This window comes from Chelonoidis abingdonii, chromosome 1 (assembly GCF_003597395.2).
Source record: "Chelonoidis abingdonii isolate Lonesome George chromosome 1, CheloAbing_2.0, whole genome shotgun sequence".
In the NCBI taxonomy this organism is placed as follows: Eukaryota; Metazoa; Chordata; order Testudines; family Testudinidae; genus Chelonoidis; species Chelonoidis abingdonii.
Genome location: NC_133769.1, coordinates 361,262,690 through 361,287,864, shown reverse-complemented (window position 1 = coordinate 361,287,864; position 25,175 = coordinate 361,262,690). Strand labels below are relative to the sequence as shown.

General features: G+C 44.2%; 1 protein-coding gene across 4 annotated transcripts in view; it reads left to right on the top strand.

The window, feature by feature from the left end:
• Positions 1-25,175, top strand: part of UVRAG (UV radiation resistance associated) — a 160,870-nt gene that overhangs the window by 121,859 nt on the left and 13,836 nt on the right. For all 4 annotated transcript variants that reach the window (XM_075061809.1, XM_075061811.1, XM_075061810.1 and 1 more), the window contains one exon: positions 1,564-1,655. In XM_075061809.1, the coding sequence (XP_074917910.1) occupies positions 1,564-1,655 (92 nt within the window). The remainder of the gene's footprint in view (positions 1-1,563; positions 1,656-25,175) is intronic.

The following is a 25,175-nucleotide window of genomic DNA, read 5'->3' as shown; positions in this document are numbered from 1 at the left end:
TGAAAGAAGTCAAGAAACGATTTCTTTCCCTTTTCTTTCACGTGGTGGCGGGGGGAGTAAATTGAGGAGCTATTCCCTGAACCACGCCGGACAATGTGTTTGAACCTACAGGCATTGGGAGCTCAGCCAAGAATGCAAATGCTTTTCAGAGACTGCTGTGGACTGTAGGATAGCTGGAGTCCTCAGTACCCCCTCCCTCCAGGAGCGTCCATTTGAGTCTCTGGCTTCCCGTAGTGTAGATCAGGCCAGAGTTCATTGTCTAAAATATTCTTGCAGCCTGTCAAACTCCCGCTTTCCCACTGGCAACAGTTGAGTGTGCATTAACAAATGAAATGCTCAACTTAATTTGTATTACGGAAGGTAGCTTCTACAAATGCAAACTTGATTAAGATCCTAATGGTCTTTCATAGTCCAAAGGCCCTCATTTTTAGTTTCAGGACCACTAATAATTTTCTAAGTGGATAGTTAATATTTTCTGGTCACTGACATTATGCTAGCTGAATTAAGTGTGTGCTTCAGTTTATCATTTATCAGAGAGAGAGGATTGCAGCATTTCACGATTTGATATGGAACAGTGCACTTTACCATAAACCTCTTTGATCAGTTGACACATGTGAGTTATAATTTAATCAAGTAATCTTTAGGTGAGTTATCAGGAAACATACTTCCCCCCTTTTTTTGTTACTTCAAAGACCTTACAGCTAGGTTGTGCTATAATGTATCTCTATTTGATGCCAAGATTGACAGAACGAGTAGGTAGTGCAGCTGCAGTGAAATAGACACAATATAGCCTTACCTAATTTTGTTGTTTATAAATAGGTCACAGGGACTCATTTAAGTGGCACGTGGGGGGGAATTATCTACAGGGTTAACTAACACACTATACTAAAATTGTCAAAGAGTCCTGTGGCCTTTTATAGACTAACAGAAGTATTGGAACACAAGCTTTCGTGGGTGAATATCCACTTCGTCAGACACATGTGTGGTATTCACCTATGAAAGCTTATGCTCCAGTACTTCTGTTAGTCTATAAGGTGCCACAGGACTCTGTTGCTTTTTACAGATCCAGACTAACACGGCTACCTCTCTGATACTATACTAAAATTATATTTCATACTATTTAGCATAGAATTATTTTAATAGTTTGAGAATCCCCATGTGTAAACAATCTGCTTTTTTTTAAAGCTATAATGTAAGAATGCTGTACTGAAATATAAGGCCCGTCCCATGTTTCATCAGCCTATTTTACAAGGAAAGCATATTCATGCTGTATGCACGAAACAAAGTAGTTATGTAATAAGGATTAATGATCAGATGAACTGATTATTTTATCCAAGTCAGTGAGGGGTTTTTTAACCCATTATTATGGGGATTCAGTTTACATTTAAAATATTCCTAACTAAAGAAGTACATATTTACAATTCTTCCTTTTCCCCGTTTTGAATTGATTGATTATCTTTCAGTTCTAATTTGCAAAGCTGGTAAATTAGTTATTCCCCCACCTTTGAAACACAGTCTAGTGCTCAGCAGGCCCTACTAATTCTAACAATTCTTTCTTTGTAGCTTAGATATCAACATGGATTGGGTACTCCAGACCTAAGGCAAACTCTTCCTAACCTGAAAAACTTTATGGAGCATGGGCTAATGGTCAGATGGTAAGTGCCTCTGTTTCACCAATTAACTTAAGTAATACAAAAGTAGGGAGAACACAGTGAGGGCTATGGTGATTGTCACAGAAAATGAGGCTTTGGAACCAAAAATGAAGCTGGTGAGGATATCTTAGGGTCAGCCAGAGCCCATGGCCTGATTGTTGCCAATACATACATTGTAAAGAGGGAGGACCATTTAATTACATACAAGAGCATTGCCAACAGGTTCCCGATCAATTATTTTCTGACAAGAAGAAGAGATGGGAAAAAAAGTCAGACTTTAAAGTGATACCAGGAGCTAAGATTGTGGAGCAGCATAGATTGCTTGTAATGGACTTATGGGTGAAAAGGCTACTGGGGGAACAAAATGAGCTGCAGAACAAAGGCTAAAGTGGTGGAGGCTTGTGGATAGGGAAGTCAGTCTGAGATTTAAGGAAGAGGTTCCATGGAGATTGGAGAATGACTGACCATGATGGTTTGGGGGAAAATATCCAAACGTTACAGAAAGGGCACAACCTGCTTGTGGCCAATAAAAGGAGGGTAATTTCATGGCATGGAAATGTGATGGTGCCAACTATGTATAGGAAGCAGTAAAGAAGAAGAGAAAAGAGTTTAAGTAATGACAGAAAGAACAGTGGAAAGTTATGAAGAATACAAACTGGTAAAGAAAACAGCAAAAAGAATGGCTGTGGAAAGTAAGTCAGGCATTTAAAGCCTTATATGCAAGACTATTAAACAAGGAAGGGGGAAAATAAATATATAGATTAGCCAAGATTAGGCGAAGAAGCACAGAGGACTTGAGCTGTAAAGTGGGTCAAAGATGAAAATGGAAGAGTTCTAGTGTAGGATGATGGGATCATTAGGATGTGGCAATGCTTTTATGAGTAACTCCTTAGTGAAGAAAAATGTGAAGAAACCATTGAGGGGAAGCCTCACAAGACCTATTACCATGGTGGAGACTTGAATGTGGGAAAGCAACAGGACCTGACAGTTTTCAGTTTGAGGCATTAAAGCATTAAGCCATGAGGGAGTGGTGGTGATTAACTTTTTCAACTTCAGTCTCAACTGGAAAAATGCCTGATGAGTAGGGGAAGAGCACATTGGTCTCTACATTCAAGCGTAAAGGAAACATGCAAGAATGTAGCAATTACTGACCCATCAAGTTAATGACTCACACAATGAAATGGCTGGAAAGAATGATCAAGGAAGGATTTCATGAAGAAGTGGAGCATCAAGAAACTGACAACCAATTTAGGTTTATGCCAGGAATGTTGTCAGTGGATGCAGTGTTTGCACCTGAATATTGTAGGAGAAGTATAGGGAGAAACTCAAGGAATTGCACCTAGTGGTTTTGGATTTAGAGCAGACTTATGACAGTTTCTAGAGAATTGTTGTGGTGGTGCCTGCAGTCATGCTATCTGCTGGAGACATGTTCAGACTATCATGGACGCATATGAGGGTATCACAACATTAATGAGAAGCAGCTGTGGCTACAGTGAGTCATTCGCTGTGAGAGTATGTCTGCATCAAGAATCAGCTTTAAACCCATTCCTGTTTGAGATTTGTAAGGGCGCCTTGATGTAAGACATTAGGGGAAGAGCTCCCTGGAGCAAAGTTTTCACTGATGACATGTTATGAAGATAAATATGAACTAGAAAAGAACCGAGAACCATGGAGGGCTGTGTGACTGACTGGTTTACACCTGAGGGAATTCTGCTCCAAAAAAAAAAAAATTCTACATCAAAATATAAAATTTCTGTGCACAATATTTAAAATTCTGAAAATTCTGCATATTTTTCAAAAGGTTTGGTTTTTTATGTAAAATGATCCACAATTACAGACCATCGGTCATGACTGAGAACAGCATTGCAGGATGTGCAAAATAATTTGTCCCCATCCGCATGCAGTTTTGTAGGGAATTCTTGAGCACAAGAAGCTGGTGTAGCTTTTTTTGATGCATGATGTGAAGGCCATTCACGTTGTACAAAAGGACGAATATTTTTTGACATTATATTGACTGCTTGATAAATGTTTTATTTGCCCTCAAAATCTTTTATTTTAGTGGGTAAGTAAAATAAATCCTGAGCTGTAATCTAACCCCATTGTGCCACTTGAAGGGGTTAGAAAAAAGTGACAGAGCACATAATCATTTTAGCTGAGGACTCCCTTACTGTCATTTATAATAAGGCTCCTTTACATCACGCTGGCAATGTAAAGAAGTCTTAACTTTTACAGGTTTTGTGCTCCTGGGGGGATTGACTGAGAATGGGAACAGTTAACTAACAATAGGAATGTTAACAATGTTACTATGTAAGCAGGCTGCTACGTTTCTGCCTCAGAGAATGAGATCAATTAACTATCAGTAGCACCATTTAACCATGGTTTTTTTATATCAAGAAGTGTGTGTTGTTCTAAAATTGAAACAGTTTTTTGTAGGAATGCACAAAACAGACACTTACTCTTCTATACCGTTTCCTCTCTCAAGCAAAAACTGACTGAATTTTGTTTTCAATCCAATTCCTGTTATCTGCTATAAAATGAACCTCCAGGCAATTTAAGGGATAGCTCTGGCTGATTGCGTTTCCAACCCTGGCAAAACAGCTGCTTGCTTCGTTGCAATGAAGGAACATAGATAGGCAGGCTGCTACATTTCTGCCTCGGGACAAAGCCTGTCTTATGCCTAACAGTGATATAAATGGTCACCTTTCTTAAACAGCATCACAGGGTATATTTGAAGAAAATGGCTTATGAATCAGGCAAAAGATGGAATATACATCATGCTTCATTGAGAGGGCAATAAGAATCCAGTAAAGCAAAATGGTATGGGGTAGTCTGTGCAACAATTTAAATATCTTGCTTCGGTGTTGAATAGTGATGGGAATGTGGCTGCAGGTTTAGGAGCCGCAGAAGTAGCACTTAACATAAATGGAGAGAGTTGATGGGAATTTTCTACAATAAGAATATACCAAATAAACTAAAGAGCAGAATGTGTATGATCCTGATTAGACTAGTCATGACATAAGGTTTGGAATGCCAACCAGTGAGAAATAGAGAGAACTACAATGTCACACTGACAAAATGAGAATGTTTAGACGGATACCGGGTAAGACTAGAGCTGATCGACTATGCAGTGAAATGGTATAAGCCATAATGCAGGTAACTCCTATTATGGAAAAGTTGAGGGAATATCACCTGAGATGGCTATTAGGCAGGATGGTCAGGACCACAACCCTATGCTCTGGGTGTCTCTAAACCTCTGACTACCAGAAGCTGGGGCTGGACAACTGGGTGGATCCCTTGATAATTGCTCTGTTCTGTTCATTCCCTCTGAAGCATCTGGCACTAGCCACTGTTGGAAGACAGGTTCCTAGGCTAGCCCATTGTTCTGATCCGATATGGCCATTCTTATGATGTCTGGGTCATGTGAAACGATGAAATGTGGGATATGTTGACTATAGTAAAGAGCTAGTAGTCATGGGACAAAACCCAAGGAATACCTAGAAAAAGGTGCTTCGAGATTCTAGAGGAGGACATGATGAAGGTGGTTGTCTTTGAAGACGCATTTGACAAGTGTGCTAGGAGACTAAAAAGATTTGCTGACCCTGACTGATGGGACAAGGCAAAGAAGAAGAAAGTAGGTGGATAATAAAATCTCCACAAGAATTTAAAATTTGTTTATGTACTTTGTAACTCATTTACTGTATGTCACTTCTTCAGGCAGTGCACAGTCAACCTGTGGAACTTATTCCAGGGGATGTTGTGAAGGCCAAAAGTATAACCAAGTTAAAGAAAACTTGATAAGTTTATGGAGGTTAGGCAAGATGGGCAGGGATGATGTCCCTACCGTCTGTCTGCCAGAAGCTGGGAATGAGCGATGGGATGGATCGCTAGATGACTACCTGTTCTGTTCATTCCCTCTGGGGCACCTGGCATTGGCCACTGTCAGAAGACAGGATACTGGGCTGGATGCATCTTTCATATGACCCAGTATGGCCACTTTTATATGTTCTTAGCCGCTAAGAAGAGAGTGTTATTCTCTAAAGAACCAAAGACCCAAATTATATTTGGCTTTAGATTGGTCACCACCTTGAACAGAATTATAAAGCAAATCAGAAGCCAACGCAGCCCATGGAGAACAGGTGAATTGTGCTCCGCATAGTTCATGTTGCTAAGCGGTCAGCCATGTTGTATGAATTTAATTACTTTTCTCGGTAGATTTAAAGATCGTATAGAGGCATCGGGAGTATAAAGTACATATGTTATACAAGCCTCTTACATTAAGCAGATTTTTCCATGCATTGTCACTTTCATAAATCACTTCTTACCCTCGCTGACTTTTCTTTTGCTGCAGGGACACATGGTGGTGCTCTGAGTTGATTAAATGCAGGCTCCTTTACTGTTCCACTGAACCCAACAAGTTACCTTACTCTGAAAGTTTCCATTTCAGCAAAGTTAAGACTAGTAGTATATATGAGTTCTTCATTCCAGTCCTTTCTAAAGGAAGCCAGTGTTTTCATAGGAACACTAACCCATTAGCACTGTGATTGTCATAACCGTAACATTTCTGGGTCTGTAGCATGGCTCTGAACAGACCATTCAGAACAAGTGCTATTTTTAAAAGCATCCTTTTTTCTTTACATTTGATATAAAGTGGTACAGCTTACTGGTACATTGATTTTCTTTTGATTTTAATAACCCAGATGTATCAGAAGATCTGTGTTGCTGCCCATCACTGTAGTATCTGAGCACCTTCCACATCAAATGAATAATTGTAAAAATCCTAGTGGAAGTATAGAACAGTACAGTCCACTGTATACACTTGTGTAAAAAAAAAAGCATGAGATGTTGTGTTGAGAGTCAAACTACTGGTGGAATATGGGGTTGTGGGGGATGGAGTGGCACCATAGAGCAAAGTTTTTGATGGTAATAATAAAATCCTGTAGCAAATGGGGAGAGGCTTGAGTCTGAAAGCTGATGCTGGCAGTGGTGAGGCTATTTTGGTACTTACATATAGAGTTTTGTCTTATTTCTCCGCCTTAAGGTGTATCTTGATCGCCATTACATTTCAGGAACTTTCCAGAATAAAATAGACAATATAGCAACCAGAACCTTTTTAAAAAAGAAACAAGGCATCAAATGCTTGTTTCTTTTAAGTCATTGGTTCTCTCTGCGCACAATGGCCCTCTGGCAGCCCTGATACGCCATTTTGAGGAAAGAAAGATCTCTTCCAGGCCAGTGATTAGGTCATTACCACCCTCTTTTTGTCTCCCCTAACTGACCAGAGTATTATACTTTAATTCTTCAAAAACATGAATCAGTAATGGACCTATATTAGTCTCCAAATGTAATTTTAGTTAGAGTTGAAAGAGAATGTTGGCAATAGAGAAGTAAAATACAGAAATAGAAAAGTCATAATAAACTTCATACATGGAAATAAGCATCGAGATGAATACAATCAAAAGCATTGCTAGAGTGGCACTAAATCAGAATATTGAAATTCTACTTTATCATCTCTCAGATCCAAATTAATCCCTGGTGTAACTCAACAGATTTCAGCAGTGTTAGATCAGCCATGAAATTGGCTCACAGCCTAAAGCTTTCTCCCTTTGCTAGCTCTGACCTCCTAACAAGTCACAGAAAGGAGAAAACATATCTTGGTTATTTATATAGTATGTATCTCTGTTACGTCAGTGCTAATAAGATCCAGGGTTGTCTACCACTGGGCACGCTAGATCTGTGGAAAGAGGAGTCTGGCATGATTTCTGTAAGGTTTTAATCAATTTAGTAACAGTGTAGACAGGATCAAAATTTTCAATCTTGGTTGATCAGGAATGAGATAATGTGTTTGGGACTATTATTAAACAGGAGTAAATTTACTCATATAATTATAGTACTAGATACCCTTTCCCCCCCTTTTCATAGATAGTAGGCTTTTGAAGTACTAGTGATGCAAACCTTCATTATCCTTTAGGGACATTGTCTTTGTACAGACAGGTATTTCCTTAGAATAATGTATGGTCATTAGCAAGACAGAATACATTTTTTTGGTTAGGTGATATTTCAAAACATATATGAATATTAGGCATGGTTCTCTGGGGGTATCAAATTACCCCAGTGAATATCCATGCCTCATTTCCTTCTCACCTCTAAGACTTGCATGCATAGTCATTCTTTTTTAGGGCTAATGATTCTAAACAATACTTCTTAGTACTTCTTTATAAAATAAATGGAAATGGTTCTTTTCAGGAAGCATAGCTCAAGGGAGAAATTCAAAGTCAGGCACTTGCTGTTGTGCACTTTTTCACATGAGGTCAAATACCCAGTGTGTGTTTGAAAAATATCTGGCTCTCAATATAAAGTGCACATACAGAACAGCTGTTAAAAAGGAGATTTGCAGGAGATTTGCAGGCTATTGCTGGTAAGTCACTTGATAGGCTGACCTGTCAAGTGATAGGCTGACTTGATAGACATACCTCATGTCTGTTGCATAGGGTAACTGTCAAGGCTTTTCCAGGTGTGTCTCAACTCTCAACATGAGATTGGGAACAGTTGAGGTAATCTTTCTTGGTTTTCTTAGTTACCAATTTGTTTGCACTTCTGCATCCTCTCCTTTTTCTTGTTCACTTGCTGTTCTTTAATGTTTACAACCACGTAGACAAGTCTTACTGAATTTTAGACTTTCATCTATACCACAAACTTATTCTTGTAAACATCTTCAGTATTCATGTTGATTTTAGTTTCTCTTTTAATAGGATCATTTTTCAAGGATCTTATTCTTTTGGTTGAATTTACACAACTGTTAACTGATCCAATAGTGACCTGCATTAATGGCAGTGTTTTTCCAATAATGTGGCATCAATAATTCCTCTTTAGTGCTCTTTCCAGCTGTTTCCTGTGGAAAGAAGGCCTAGGACCAGAGGAGGGAAAAATCACAAACTAAAAAAGAATTGAATTTTAGTATGGATCAGGTTCATTTTTAAAATGCCACTTTAAGGCAACATATCAGTTCAGCTAATCCATTTGTAAATTAATAATTCTTAGAGTGATTGTTCACATCAGTTCCAATCAGGTGTGCGTCCTCTGCATACACAGTTGGAAACTTTTTCCCTTAGCTGCTCCTGTCAGGTCAGCCAGGGAGCCCATTGGAGTGGTGCCCTCCTGGTGCTCAATATATGACCCCGCTGATCACACACCCCCTTTCAGTTCTTTGTTACCGTCTGTGGCGGCATTGGAACAGTGTTTCGCTTGCCTGCAAGTGTTCCCTTAGCTATTACTTAGTTCTACACAGTTTTTTGTTTTGTAGTTAGTTTATTGTTCAGTAGTTAGGGTAGTCTGGTGAGTGGGTCGTTCTTCCCTCACCCCGCCTTGGGCACTGGGGCACGCCTCAAGTCCAAGGATTTAAATTTTGTGGTGTATGCAAGAAGCCTGTGCCCAATAGCGACCCTCATGACTCATGCCTGAGGTGTCTTGGGGAGGCACAACAGTCTGAGCGCTGTAAGATCTACAAGGCTTTCAAGCCCAGGACTGGAAAGGAACGTGACTTCCGTTTGAAGCAGCGATTAATGGAACCCACACCCCATCCAGCGGCACCCAACTGCCAAGTCCCAGGCCCAAGCTTGGTGCAGAGTACCTCAGCATCAGTCTGCGAACCAGTACCAAGGAAGTACTCTGGTGGAAGAGACCCTTGGTACTGATGATCCCTGGAATGGCAGCACAGTGTGGCACCCCGGCACCAGTCAACATCCCCAGTCAACATTCCATCTTCCAAAGGTGCGATTTTTCCCAGGTAGACCTGTGACAGTTAGCAGCACCCCCCCCCCCCCCTCCAGCTAGTAATCTTATAATAGCTGGCAACCATTAGGGGAAATTGGATATGTCACGGACACAGTAGCCTGAACTTCTGAACTGTCTTTCCTTATCAGTCTTGAGGCTGGTTTTTGCTGAGCAGATTGCAGAAGTGCGGGGTTTGCTAACCACTAGTCCAATGCTAACACAACCAAAGTGTGTGTGTGTGTGTGTGTATGTATAAAAGATTCTTGGTTTTTGTATGGAGTAGAGTTTTTTTGTACCAAAGTAGAGAACTCTCCTTTGTTCTGCAGAATAAACCAACCTTTCCTTATCCCTGTCTGGCTGTGATTGGCTCTCAGCTAGGCGGACCCGACATTTCAGTAACAGACCTGTTTGCCACCAGAAGCATCAGGAAGTGTCCAACGTTTTTGCTCCTTCCAAAAGCACAGTCTGGGGATCTATCTTGAATGTGTTCACGATGCACTGGGAGAACCGTTTATTGTATGCCTTCTCTCCGATACCACTCATCCACAACATTCTCCTCAAGATCCGCAGGGACAAGGCAAAGGTAATTCTGCTGACTCCTGTGTGGCCACACCAACATTGGTACACCACACTTCTGGAGCTGTCAGTGACCCTGTTCGCACTGCCGCTCCTCTCTGATCTGATTACACAGGACCACAGCCGCCTGCTTCGCCTGGACCTCCATCTCACAGCCTGGAAGCTTCATGGTTAAACGCAAGGGAGCTCCAATGCACAAAATCGGTGAGGGAGGTGCTCTTTGGGAACAGGAAACCTTCCACTAGCGCCACCTACCTGGCCAAATGGAAAAGGTTATCATGCTGGTGCTATCGCAGTCACATATCCCTACCATTCGTCCTAGACTATCTACTGGACCTGAAGCGGCAAGGCCTAGCCGGATCATCCATCAGGGTACACCTTGCAGCCATCTCAGAGTTCCACCTGGGAGAGTTGGGGTGTTCAGTCTCAGGCATGGAGGGCATGGAAAGGCTATATCCACAGTCCTGCCAACCAGTACTGACTTGGGACATCAGGTTGTGTGACGTTCCCCTCTGGTGTTATCTGGACCGGTGATCTGCTAGGTCACTCCAATCCTTAACTCTGGGAGCCAGCCTTACCCTGCTCTGCTGTGAGAACCCCCACTCCTGGGATGTTCACGCACAGCCTGTGGCATGTAAGCTGCTCCTTGGATTGTGCAACTGAATGATACTAGCCAATATCTTCAGTCCCAGACACAACCCTAGGAACCTCTGTCTTGCAGTGTCCATTTATGCCCCATATATGCCCCATATATGAGTTTGTCAGTTTAACAAAGAAATTGATATGTACCAGGCTTATTACCTCAAGGGAAGTCTCTGACATGCTTTAAACCAAACACACCCATTCAGGTAGAATAAACAAACAGATTTATTAGCTATGAAAGAGAGATTTTAAGTGATTTATAAATCAAAGCATAACAAGTTGGATTTGGTCAAATGAAATAAAAGCAAAATGCATTCTAAGCTGATAACACTTTCAGTGCCCTCGCAAACTTAGATGCTTCTCACCACAGGCTGGCTGGTTTCTCTTCAGCCAGGCTCTCCCCTTTGATCAGCAGTTCAGTCACTTGGTTTGGTGTCTGTAAATGTAGATGGAAGAGAGAGAGAGAGAGCATGGCAAACGTCTCTTCCTTTTATCATGCTTTTTCTTTCCTCTTGGCTTTCTTGCCCCCCCACCCCCGAGTCAGGTGAGCATTACCTCATCACAGTCTCAAACTGGCCAAAGGAAGTGGAGTGACTCACTCGAGAGTCTAATAGATCCTTTTGTTGCTGTCTAGGCCAGCGTCCTTTGTTCCTGTGAGGCTGGGCTGGGTTTGTCCCATACCTGCCCTGATAAGCTGTGAACTGTCTCTCTGCTCATGGAGAGCTTTCGCCTGGGATTATTTTAAGCCATGAGGCTACATTTTCAGCCTCATAACTACATACATGAAATTATAACTTATTGTATAACTATAGCAAACAATGGCCAGTGCATCATGAGCCTTCCGAAGACACCCGACATGACAAACTTTGCATTGGATAACACACAACCATTTTACAAGGATGAACATGAGGGTGCTGAATGTTCCCCTGAGGTACAGAGCATCACAACCTGGTCCTAGCTAGACTAATGGGAGCCTCATTTGAGCCACTGGCTACACGTTCCCTTCTGTATCTCTTGTGGAAGGTGGCCTTTCGGGTTGCTATCACATCGGCAAGGAGGGTGTTGGAGTTAAAAGCACTAACCTCCGACCCCCCCCGCTCCATGCAACCTTCCACCAGGACAAGGTACAGCTCAGACCGCAGCCAGCTTTCCTGCCCAAGGTGGTATCCCAATTCCACCTCAGCCAGGACATTTTTCTACCAGTTTTTTATCCCAAGTCCCACATGCCAATGCACAGGAGCAGAGGCTTCACTCTTACATGTGCAGAGAGCTCTAGCATTACACACTGAGCGCACAAAGCCTTTCAGAAAATCAAACCAGCTGTTTGCAGTGGTGGCAGACTGGATGAAAAGGCTTCCGGTCTCTTCACAATGCATCTCTTCCTGGATTATGGACTGTATCCATACTTGTTATGACCTCGCCAAGGTCCCAGCCCCGGCTATTACAGCCCACTCAACAAGAGCTCAAGCCTCATCCATTGCTTTCCTGGTCCAGGGGCCCATCCAGGAGATCTGCAGAGTGGCAACTTGGTCCTCAGTGCATGTGTTTTCCACCATCACCCAGCATACTAGAGACGACGCAACTCTCAGCAGAGCGGTGCTCCGGTCAGTGATTCCTTAACTCCAACCCCACCCCAGTGGGAGAGCTTGGGAGTCACCTGATTGGAATTGACATGAACAATCACTCGAAGAAGAAAAGATGGTTACTCACCTTCCGGTAACTGCTGTTCTTCGAGATGTGGTGTTCGGGTTCATTCCCACACCCATCCTCCTTCCCCTCTGTTGGAGTAACTGGCAAGGAGGAACCGAAGTGGGGTTGGGTTGGCAGGTTGTATATTCAGCACCATGAGGGTGCCACTCCAGGGGGCTCCCTGGCTGACCTGACAGGAGCTGCTAAGGGAAAAAGTTTGACCACTGTCCACGGAGTGCATGCACACCTGATTGGAATGGATGTGAACAACACGTCTTGAAGAGCAACAGTTACAAGAAGGTGAGTAACCATCTTTTCTTAGTCCATTGCTATCAACTCTGTATTGAGAACTTCAGTCATGAATTACTCTTTCAAGGTTGAGATCCTTGGGGTTTGTCTACACTGAGCTTTTTGTGCACAGATTAGAGCTAGTTGCACCACCTGTGCAAACTTAGTGTAGATGTGCTGCAGTGATGTAAAGAGTAACAAGTACTAGGGCTGCTAGCCTGAGGGATAATCTGTGAAAAAAGCAAAATTGAATTGTTCTGTTTTAAAATCTTGCTAATCTAAAACAAGTTTGATCTTTATAAAGCAAAATTATATTGAAATGTCCTTGGAATTCAATGATTTGTCTTTGCATTTTAATTGTTTTTATAAGTAGAAGTCTGTTACATATATAATATATATTAAAAAAGTAATCAAAGTAGTATTTGGCACTTATGATGCCTTTCATCTGAAGGTCAAACCACTTTAGACAGCAATCAAACTTCCTCACCCTTCTGAGGTAGACGTTATCCCTGAGTCACTGATAAGTTGACTAGCCCGAGAAGTCCATGATGAGCCAGTGGAAGAACCCAGAAGAGAAGGTAACCTGCTGAAAAACATGTTTAGTGCTGCCCTGCCCCCTGCCACAGAGCAACCACGCACAAAAAACAAATAAAAAGGCAAAGTGGTAGCGAAGGGAAAAAGAGAACCAACCAAAGATAGCTGAGCAATGTGGCATCCCCTGGATGTTTTAGTGCCCCTGGAAGTTGGCGACCAGGGCAGGTGCTGTAATTGTCTGTCTCCGACGCCTGCCCTGTCCAGAGGTCATGATCTAACTATTAGACATGTCCACATTATACATTGTTATATTCAATAGAAAAATAAAAGCTGGTGGTGATGGCTTTCCCAGCAAAACTACAGACTGTGTGTGGCACAGTCTGAGAATGCAAATTAACATGAATCACTGACAAGCTATTTAGGGTATAAATGGTGGTGGTGTTGAAGTAATACCTAGGAACCTCAGTCATTTATCAGGGCCCTGTTGTACTGGGTGCTGTCCAAACCCATAAGATGTTCTTGCCCCAAACAGCTTACAGTCTAAATAATTAACATTCATATTTATGATGTATGTGAATCATATACTGTAAACTCCATTCTTCAGCTCAGAGCACAGAGACTCCCTTTTGGCCCTATTACAGATGTGTCTTTGCATCAGGGTTTAATTTTCCTGTCGTGTTACTGCTGGATCTCTCTGCCTGGTGATTTGTATAGTTTTGGTTTCTTATGATACCAAGCTGGGAGGGGTTGCAAGTGCTTTGGAGGACAGAATTAAAATTCAAAATGAGCTGGACAAAGTGGAGAAATAATCTGAAGGAAATAGGCTGAAATTCAATAAGGACAAATGCAAAGTACTCCACTTAGGAAGGAACAATCCGTTTCATGCACAAAAAATGGGGAATGACTGACTAGACAGGAGTATTGCAGAAAGGCATCTGGGGGCAGAGTGAATCACAAGCTAAATATGAGTAAGCAGTGTAACACTGCTTCACAAAAAGCAAACAACATTCTGGATGAATTAACAGAAGTATTGTAAGCAAGACATGAGAAGTAGTCTTCTCTACTCCACGCTAATACAGCCTCAGCTGGAGTATTGTGTTCAGTTCTGGGCACCACATTTCAGGAAAGATGTGGACAAATTGAAGACCGTCCAGAGAAGAGCAACAAAAATGATTAAAAGTCTAGAAAACATGACTGAAGGGAAATTGAAAACACTGGGTTTGCTTCTTCTGCAGAAGAGAAGACAGAGTGGGGACATAAGTTTTCAAGTACATTTAAAAAAAAATGGTTGTCCTTAGCTTCTGAGAACAGGACAAGAAGCAGTTGGGTTCAAATTGCAGTAAAGACAGTTTAGGTAGGACATTACAAAAAACATCCTAACTGTCAAGATATTTAAGCACTGGAATAAATGGCCTAAGGAAGTTGTGGAATCTCCATCATTAGAGATTAAGAGCAGGTTAGACAAACACCTGTTAGGGATGGTCTAGATAATACAATGTCCTACCATGAGTGCAGGGGACTGGACTAGATGACTTCTCATGGTCTCTTCCAGTCCTGCGATTCTATGACACATACACGTTTTCACATCTCAGCATGGTTGATTTATTGCTTCAAACTCAAATGTCTCCAAAGTCTCTTGTTCCTCCTCAGCATCTCTGACACCTGTATTCTGCTGTGTTTACATATTTCCCCTGCAAAATATTTCTTCTGCTATGTGCAGACAACATCAAGACAGATTTGTCAGTTCCTGTCCACTCTTTCATGGCTCTGAGTGGCAAGACTTGCCTTTCTGATATAAAAGCTGGATGTTGGCTCCCTTTCTTAAGGTGAAAGATTACCAGGCTAAGCTGTTAATTATCGTGTCCCACTTGCGGTTCTCTTAAATATTTTTGTTTCCTTCCATATTTTGCAATTTGTTTAGTCTTGGATCTTCATTAACTTGCAGAAAAGCAGCTCATTTTAAAGCATAATTTTTGCTGATGTTGAGGGCCCTGCAGTCATACTCACATATTTTAAAGCTCTTATTCTCCTTTAGCATGCTTTTGCTTCAGCTTCTGAGGATTATTGACACTTTCTCATGTTTAGACTGTAATTTTGGGGCCAGGATACGTGTTTATATTCCTCTTCATTTTATGGAGCTCTCTTTCACACGTTAGGCTATTTAAATAACTAAATTTTAAATCAAATCTAAGGATTCCTTTAGTTTCACTATTTTCTAATCTGTTCAGCAATTTAATTTTAGTCAAATTTTGTGTAGCATTCCAAGATCAGCATAAAATGTTGTCAAAGGGAAAGTGACTTTAGCACAAAGTGAAGAATGTACTTCAGTAAACATGGGTATTTCTTTTTTGTTAATAGAGTATAGATGATATGCTTACCCATCTGTGGTAAACATGACAACCCTTTTGACTTTGTCTGATCAGGCAGATCTTGTTTTTAGACCACATATTTAAAAGCTTTATCTCAAGATGTCATTCAGGGATAGTCCGTTAAATCAGGTTCTTCTTTGAGCGATATCAAGTCCATTCCACTTCAGATGTGTGCACATACAGTGCAGAGTTGTCAGATATTTTTCCCTCACCAGTATCCATTGGGGCAGCACATATGCCCCAGAAAGCTTCATGCTGCTGCGCAATGATATAAAGCATTGGTTCTCAACCAGGCATCTGGGGCCCCATGGGGGGCCACGAGCAGGTTTCAGGGGGTCCGCCAAGTATGGCTGGCATCAGACTCTCTAAGGCCCAGGACAGAAAGACAAAGCCCCACTGCATGGTTCAGCAATCTGATGCCCTGAGCCCCAGCACCAGGGGCTGAAGCCGAAGCCTGAGCAACTTTATTGTGCTGCCCTCTGTGGCGTGGAACCCCGGGCAATTGCCCTCCTTGCTATCCCCTAATGGCCCTGACTTTTATATTCAGAAAAACGGTTGTTGTGGCACAGCTGGTCCTTGGAGTTTTTATAGCATGTTGGTGGAGGGCTTCAGAAAGAAAAAGGATGCTTTAAAGTGGGTCCGAAGGCCTACAAGATAGGCTGAGCAGCTGATCACACACTTGATACATGAAGAAGGGGGGCTCAGAAGGTTGGTGAATGAAGTCAGCAAGCAGGAGCTGGGTGGATAACTCCCCCCTTGCACTCAAGCTTGGGAAGTGCCGTTAAAAAAATTCTCAGTACTGATAAGGAAGATGCTTATGCGCCAGGAACTGCTCACGGCCATGAATTTTGTAATCAAATGCTTCACCAGGTGCCATTAATTAACTGCAGGCAATTAAATGCTTTAACTGTGATGTAAACTTGCTTATATAAATGTGTGCTGTATTGAAGAACGGGGGCGGGCTGGTTCTGGTTCTCTGTGGAGAACGGACTTGTTCTTTGTTGCTTGTGTGCATTCATCAATAAAGAACTTGGTTTCGGACTTTGCTGGGTTGCCTGTCTCTCTTGCGGTCAGACAATGAACCTGAAAAGTCTGGGATAAAGATAACCCCGACAGATTTGGCGACTCCACCAGGACCCGTCTGACTCTCTGGCGAGGGGATCTGTCTCCAAACTCAACGCAGCGCACATCCTTCAATTGAGAGGAGCCTTGCCTAGGAGTCGGATCTCATGCTGGCAATAAGACATCGTCTCATGAACCAGCCTGAGCCCGTTTAAATCCAGCAACGTCCACCTGCCCTTTGAGCAGGAGTCACAGGAACTAGGTAAGTGAGCACTCGGTACAGGAAAATGGGACAAGGTGGCAATAAATGCTCGGGGGATGCCCCATTATCTCTCATTCTGAGAGATTGGAAGGATATATCCGGGACGGCCAGATTGTCCAAGGCTAAGATGAGAGATTTGTGTCGGATCCAATGGCTGTCATTTACCTTTCATTTGTCCCCGAGTAGAGACTGGCTGGAGTGTGGAACCTTTTCCACAGATAGGATGAACTCCTTAAGGGATATTTTGGTTGATCTTAGACCGGGACAAATGGATTATTTGTTTGTGTGGTATAATTATAAACCCATGGAGGGACGAGTGGCTATTGCAGCTGTTTGTATGGAGAACTCCTGTAAAAATCCCCTGCCATATGCCCCAGAGCCACACCGGGAGGAGGACGATTTTGTTCCTGTTCTTCCCCCTGTCCAGCGGCGTGCAAGGATTCAAGAGTTCAGGGGGAGAGGAGAATAAAGGGGGAGCTCAGAGTAATGTTCCCTCATCTTCAGAGAGATCAGTCAGTCTCACCTTCGCTGCCCAGTCTTCAGCCAGTCTTCATCAAATTCAGAAGGAACCTGAATCCATGGGGGAGAATGCCTCTAAGACAGATCTGACAATACAAGCCCTGTTAAGAACTTATCCGGTTCCACTGGTCGCTGGGGGACATCAGATGGTTTTTACCCAGACCCCGTTTGCAACTTCAGATTTGCTTAATTGATAACATACTATGCCTTGCCCTATGGGACAATCCTGAGGCAGCGGAAAGAATGTTCCGCACAATCTTTTCCACTCATGTGCCCACCTGGGCAGATGTTAATCGGTTATTAGATACTCTCATGACAGAAGATGAAAGACAAAGAGTAAAAGAAAAATCTACAGGTCATCTGGATGTTCCTTGGCCAATTACTGACCCTAACTGGGATCCTAACACTCTGTACCCAGCAAGGTACAGCTGGATGGATTTTTGAAAGCTGTTTTGAGTGGCATTAGAGACGCAGGAGAGGCTACTCCAAATTGGAGCAAGGTGACTGCTTGTGTTCAGCGTCCAGACGAACACCCCTCTGACTTTTGTGCCCGACTGATTTGTGAAGTTAGAAAGCATGGGAATTTGAATCCTGAAACTGATCATGTAAAGGAGATGGTTGAAATGGTTTTCATGTCACAGTGTGCGGAGGATATTGCTAAGAGATTTAGACAGCATCCAGACGGTATGTAAGGGAAAAGTTTGCCTGAGGTAGTTAGCATTGCTACTAGAGTGTTTAATGGGAGAGAGGAGAAGAAAGAAAAGGACGGAAAGGCAGAAGGACATAAAGGAGCAAGTGTCACTGTTGGCAGCAGCAATGACAGAGGAAGAGGCAGAGGTCGTGGATGGAATGGAAGGGGAAGAGGAGGAGCAGCGAGAGGCAGAGGACGTGGAGAAGGAATTAGAAGTGGTGGTTGTCATTATTGTGGTGCAGAAGTACATTGGAAGAGAGAGTGCCTAGAGCACCCTAAGAAGGTGTATAAGCCAGAGACAGCAGGGCAGTTCGCAGAGGACAGCGACTGAAGGGAGGCGCTGCTCCCCTGAAGTCCTGAGATTTATGAGGCTGGACTTGTGCAGTTTAAATGTGATGCCCGGTTCCCTGTGATTCCCCTTAAAATAGGGAACAAGACTTTTAAACTGAGTGGATACCAGTGCTACTCATTCAGCCATACCCAAGGGAGTGGCCCCAAAAGGAAGTATTGAAAAATGTGTGATAGGAGTTACTGGAGAGACAGAATGATGTTTTATGACCAGCGATTGCATGGCGACTTTGGGCCCTTTTAAATATTCAGCATTCCTTTTTGCTTATGAATGGACCAGTAAACTTGCTTGGACGAGATTTGCTGTGTAAATAGCATGCTCAAATTTTTTGTAATCCGGATGGCATCATTCTAACGTTCCCATTAGAAAAGGCATATTTGTTGGCAGGGCTGGAGGTTCAAGAGTTCAGTAAAGATCTCCCTGTGCGAGTGCAAAATGAAGTTAACCCTGCAGTGTGGGAAGGAAAACATGCAGTGGGACTAGTAAAATCAGCTCCCATTTTAAGTCCAACAGTAAAAAGTGATCAGCCTCCGTCTGCCCAGAGACAATACCCTCTGAAACCTGAAGCCGTTCAGGGGCTAGGATTTCTCATACAGGATTTGAAGGAAAAGGGAATCCTGATGCCATGTGCCTCTCCTTGCAGTACCCCTAATCTGGCTATTAAGAAGCCTCAGCCTGGGCCAGATGGTAAACCGGTGTATCAAATGGTTCAGGACCTGAGACTGACTAATCAATATGTGATCCCAGAACACGCTGTAGTGCCAAACCCTAGCACTATACTGGCAATGGTGCCGTCGGACACAGAATGGTTTACTTGCCTGGATTTGGCAAATGCCTTCTTTTCTGTACCGGTTGCCCCAGATAAACAGTACCTTTTTGCATTCACCTGGAGAATACCAGGTGCAGCCAGGAAAATGGGGGAGGAACAGGAAATTCCAACCCCAGGGTAACTTACATGGACAAGAATGCCCCAAGGGTATGTGGAGGCACCAGGGGTGTTTGCTAGAATTTTAGCAGAAGATTTAAAAGATATCCAGTTACCCCGAGGCTCTACCTTGGTAACTTATGTTGATGATATTTTAGTGGCATCAAAAACACAAGAAGATAATGAAATTGATTCCATCTATCTACTTAATCAGTTGGCATCAAAGGGACACAAGGTCAGCCCCACAAAACTGCAGTGGGCAAGAAGAGGTGAAGTATTTGGGGTGTACTTTAGGACCTGGAATTCGTTGCATAGATCCCCAGTGGGTAAAAGCAATTTTAGATATTCCTTTTCCCACAACAAAACGAAGAATGAGAGACTTTATTGGAATGACTGGATTTTGTCGTTCATGGATAGTGGCTGCTGGTGAATTATTGAAGCCGTTACATGAGTTAACTAAAGAAGGGGCAGAGGAACCTTCTACATCCACATGCTGAGCAGTTAAGAGCCTTCAGAACACTCAAGTCCCTTGTTCAGGCTCCCGCACTAGGGCTCCCTAATTATAACAAACCCTTTGACTTGTATGTACATGAATCTAAAGGAGTGGCATCTGGAGTGTTAACACAATCATTTGGAGGCTCTTCTTGACCTGTTGCTTGTTTGTCAGGACAATTAGACCCTGTAGCTTGCGGCCATCCAGGCTGTCTAAGAAATGTTGCAGCAGCTGCTTTATTTGTGGAAAAGGCTCAAGAAATAGTTCTCGGACACACCCTCATGGTGCATACGCCTCATGCTGTGGCCAGCTTGTTAAATTCGCAGCAGCATAAGCATCTAACTAATCAACGGTTGTCAAAATATGAAATTGCTCTTAATGACTCGTGGGGTAACCCTCAAACGATGTGCCACGTTAAATTCGGCTTCCTTGTTGCCCCAGGAGGAAAGTAGTGGATATATGCATGATTGTTTGCAGGTTTTGGACTTAATTTCTTCCCCTCGCCCTGGCCTTACTGATGATCCCCTCCAAGACACTGAAATAGAGTTGTTTGTGGATGGATCTGCCTTTGTCCGAGAGGAAATCAGACACTCTGGATACGCAGCTACTGATAGCAAGACTGTATTAATAGGGAAAGCGACCCAGCTGGAACTCCTGGTGGAGTGATTTATTTAGCTGGTTGCCTGATGTAGGTGGATGGCTACATAATCTGCTTAAAAGTGCTGCTATTATTATTTGTGGACTTTTATTGCTTTATGTAATCATACGGTGTGGATGCTGTGTGGGTGCTCAACTGTGTAAAGAAGCCCTCAGGGTTAAAAGGCCCCACCAGGTAGTAAACTCTCAATATATAAATGGATGTGTGTCTCAAGAGTCCCCCTTCGGGTCCTCTAGGGACAAAGGGGGGATTGATAGATAGGATGCTTTAAAGTGGGCCCGAAGGCCCACAAGATATGTGATCACTTGCTCAGCCTGCTTGATACATGAACAAGGGGGACTCAGAAGGTCAGTGAATGAAGTCAGCAAGCAGGAGCTGGGTGGATAAACCCCACCTTGCACTCAAGTTTGGGAAGTGCAAATAAAAAAAATTCTCAGTACTGATAAGGAAGATGCTTGTGTGCCAGGAACTGCTCACGGCCATGAATTTTGTAATGAAATGCTTCACTGGGTGCCGTTAATTAACCGCAGGCAATTAAATGCTTTAACTGTGATGTAAACTTGCTTATGTGAATTTGTGCTGTATTGAAGAAAGGGGCGGGCTGGTTCTGGTTCTCTGTGGAGAATGGACTTGTTCTTTGTTGCTTGTGTGCATTCATCAGTAAAGAACTTGGTTTCGGACTTTGCTGGGTTGCCTGTCTCTCTTGCGGTCAGACAGCGAACCTGAAAAGTCTGGGATAAAGATAACCCCGACAAAGTACAGTGCAGAGTTGTCAGATATTTTTCCCTCACCAGTATACATTGGGGCAGCACATATGCCCCAGGAAGCTTCATGCTGCTGCGCAATGATATAAAGCATTGGTTCTCAACCAGGCATCTGGGGCCCCATGAGGGGCCACAAGCAGGTTTCAGGGGGTCCGCCAAGTGTGGCTGGCATCAGACTCTCTAAGGCCCAGGGCAGAAACAGAAACCCCGCTGCATGGTACTGCAGTCTGAGGCCCTGAGCCCCACCACCAGGGGCTGAAGCCGAAACTTGAGCAATTTATTGTGCTGCCCTCTGTGGCGTGGAACCCCGGGCAATTGCCCTCCTTGCTACCCCCTAATGGCCCTGACTTTTATATGCAGAAAAACGGTTGTTGTGGCACAGCTGGTCCATGGAGTTTTTATAGCATGTTGGTGGAGGGCCTCAAAGAAAAAGGTTGAGAACCCTTGATATAAAGGGTGGACCCACCACCAACCTCATTTACTTCTTTCCACCCAAGGCAGTTGTGGGGCATCTTGTCTTGCTGTCACAAGTTTCTTTCTATTTGTTTATTGTTCATACCTATTTGTACTAGCTTAGGAGGTAGTGTTAGAAAGAGAAGCTTTCTTTTAAGTGTGTTTTTGAAAACTTTGGTTCTCGTTACTAGGTACCGGGTCACAGCTCTGCCAGTATTCAAGGCTTGCCACTCCTGCAAGACACCGATACTAGGGAATGACTCATGCTCCAATTGCCTGAAGTGTCTTGGAGACGCTCACATCTGCATTGGTGTCTGATTTGCAGAGACTTTATGCCTAAAACCAAAAATGACAGGGAGGCTCGGCTTAAGTTTCTGCTGATTAAGGCGTTCCTATTGCCACCTTGGACCTTTTCATTCAGAATGGGTACCAAGCATATCTGCATCTATCGGAAGTATTCTTCCTGTTTTGACTGAGCCTCAGGGCCAATTGAACTACCATTATAGTTCATAATTGCCTCTGCCTTCTAGGACGTATAACCTCTCTCACTTAATAGTTTGACATGCCAGTCTCCGTGTCAGAAAACTGCAAGGGTGGCTAGTGATGTACACAACAATTACTCCTTCTTTAGGCATGTTAGTTTGATTACAAGCACAAATCCTGGCCTCTCTGGGTTGTTGGACAAAACTTTCAAATGGGTTTTCCATTTGCACCTGGTCAGTCAACTTCCTCTCTAGTGTCAGATGCTTCTGCCCTTGGTTAGGGGAGAGGTAGCAATGCACCTGGGGGTCCCTGCAGGCACAAAGTTTATGGTCTGCCCATGCTTTGACTCTTCATGTAAATATCAGAGGAGAGAGCCATCTGGCTACCTTGTCAAGCTTTCCTTTTCAGCAGTGGGGGACTCTCTGTTGATTTTCGTTGCGAACAAGGCTATGTGAGAAATGTCATCACATTTGTTACTGAGCAGATCACAGCCCAGGGTCTGTGATGGATACTTTCCTGTTACCTGATAGTCAAGCTTCTGTACTCATTTCCTCCAGTCCCATCCCTCTCCAGTGTTGTTGAAAATCAGGCAGTACCATGTTCAAGTCATGCTCATGGTTCCAGCATGGCCTCAGCCACACTGGTTTTCCATTCTGCTGACCCTCTCAGTCAGGGTTCCATTAACACTACTTCTGGATCCAGAGCTGATCTCTCAGGACCACAGTCGCCTCCTCTACCCCAATCTGCAAGCCCTCTATCTGAGAGCCTGGATACTCCATGGCTGACTCCTCAGGAAGGGATTTGTTCAACGGGGGTTCAGGACATATTTTTAAATAGTAGAAAACCTTCTAAATATACATAGTTGTTCAAGCGGAAAAGATTCTCTGTCTGGTTCCAGGAAGAAGGTGTTTCTCTACTCTGGGCTCTAGTCCACCATGTGTTGGACTATTTGTTACATCTGAAACAGGCAGGTCTTGCCATTAATTTCATTAAAGTCTATGTAGCTCTTCTCGGCTTTTCACCCATCTTGTCATGTTTTTTCCTCTAATCCTATGACAATCAGATTTCTAAAGGGTTTGGGCCGGTTGTATCCCCAGGTGGAGAATCCTTATCCTCCATTGGGACTTAAACCTGGTGTTAACAAAGTTAGTGGGTTCTCCTTTGAATGTTTAGCCACTTGTTCATTATTCCACCTGTCAGTGAATGTAGCTTTCTTCTTCGAGTGATTGCTTGTGTCTATTCTGCAGTAGGTGTGCGTGCTGGTCATGTGCACCGGTGCCAGAACTTTTTCCCCTAGCAGTACCCGTAGGGGAGAGCCCCAGTGATCCTGGAGTGGCACCTCCATGGTGCAGTACAAGGGGTGCCGCACGCTCCTCCCACCTTCAGTTCTGTCTTGCCGCCAGTGAAGGTGCTTTGGAACTGCTCTGCTCCAGCTTTGCTGTAGCTCATCCCTGAAACTGCTTGTTCGTTCAGTGTATGGTACCTGTAGTTAGTTAGTTATTTAATTTAGTTAGAGCGCCCGGGCTGAGGCATGCCCCATGCCCCAGGTTTTAAGTCGTGTGTCACTTGTAGGTGATTTATGCCACTGAGTGAGCCACAGCCCGACTGCGCTGTTTGGGGGAAACCTATCTCCGCGATTGTTGCAAGATTTGAAGGTCGTTTAAGCCTTGGACCAAGAGAGAAAGGGACATTAGGCTCTGGGCTATTCTGATGGAGTCGGCGCTGACCCTGGGTCTGGCGTGCTGCTCTGAGTCGGCGCTGGGCACCGTAGTGTCGGTGCGTGGTGACCTTTCGGTGCCATTGACCAGTCGGCACCGCTCCCCATCCAAGGGCATACCAAGAAGGCTAAAAAGAGGCTACCTTCTCTGTGGCACTGGAGTAAACCAAGGACAGAGGCTAGATCCATGTTGGGCAGTCCTCAGTCCCCACCGCCTCTAGGCCTCCGACTCAAGTAGAGCGGAATAGCCCAGCCCATTCAGAGTGGTTCTCCCTGGATGTCCAGATGCCCTCCATGCTGGAAGCCCTTCAGGTGGCCCAGGATGTTATGTCCATGCTGGTACCAGGAGCACCGCTGATGTCGGCCCCGCGCTTCAGAGGCAAGCTGCCGCTGGAATCTCCGCAGTCCCCGAATCGGTACCAGTCTCGGTCAAGGGAATGTTCCCAATGCCTTTCACTGCCCAGAGACCATTCAGGGCAAAGTTCACGTGGATCACCCTCAACGCCCACCAGGCTGTCTGGCTGGGTTCCATCTGACCGAGACTCTCAGCACTGCTCCGCCTTGAGGAGCAAACACCAATGGGATGGAGGCAGATGTCGCCAAAGGCCCTCGTCTCAGAGGGGTTATCACAGCCGGTCATGGCACGGACATCGACGTCGTTCCTTTTGGCGTCCTGCTCCAGGACCCCGTCGCAGGTCCACCCATCGGAGCCAATCGCGGAGCAGCTGTTACTGATGGTACCAGTCCTCCACGTCGAGATTGCAGTGCCGTGGTCGTCATCACTCCCGCCACCACTGCTCCTCCCAGTCCAGAGACAGTGTCACGTCATGTCGTATGTCAGCCTGGCCTCTCTTCGTAGTCCATCGATGGGCCAGGCCGAACAACCGGCTCTGCTGGTGCTACAGCTTGTGCAGTGACTGCCCAAATGGTACCAGTGGGCACCGTGGCTCCTGATGCGGTCCCTGATGTGGGCTTGCTTGGTGGCCAAAGCCTCAGACGGACCATCGGCCTCTCTGTCCAGACTTCTGAGGAAGGAGTCAGTGGGTCATACATCCTTGGCACCGCGCCTGGAGACCGACTAGGGAGTGGACCTTCTGGTGCCAGTGGACACTCAAAGTACTGTGCCAGCCTCTTCGCCCTCCCTGGATGAGATGATTACTGCCCCGCCTCCCTCCGTCCTGCAGGAGACTTTAGGGCCCACCAAGAACTTTTAAAGGGTGGCATCAAGCCTCCACCTCCAAACAGGAGATGGAGGAGCCCTTGGGACTCCCTGTTTAAT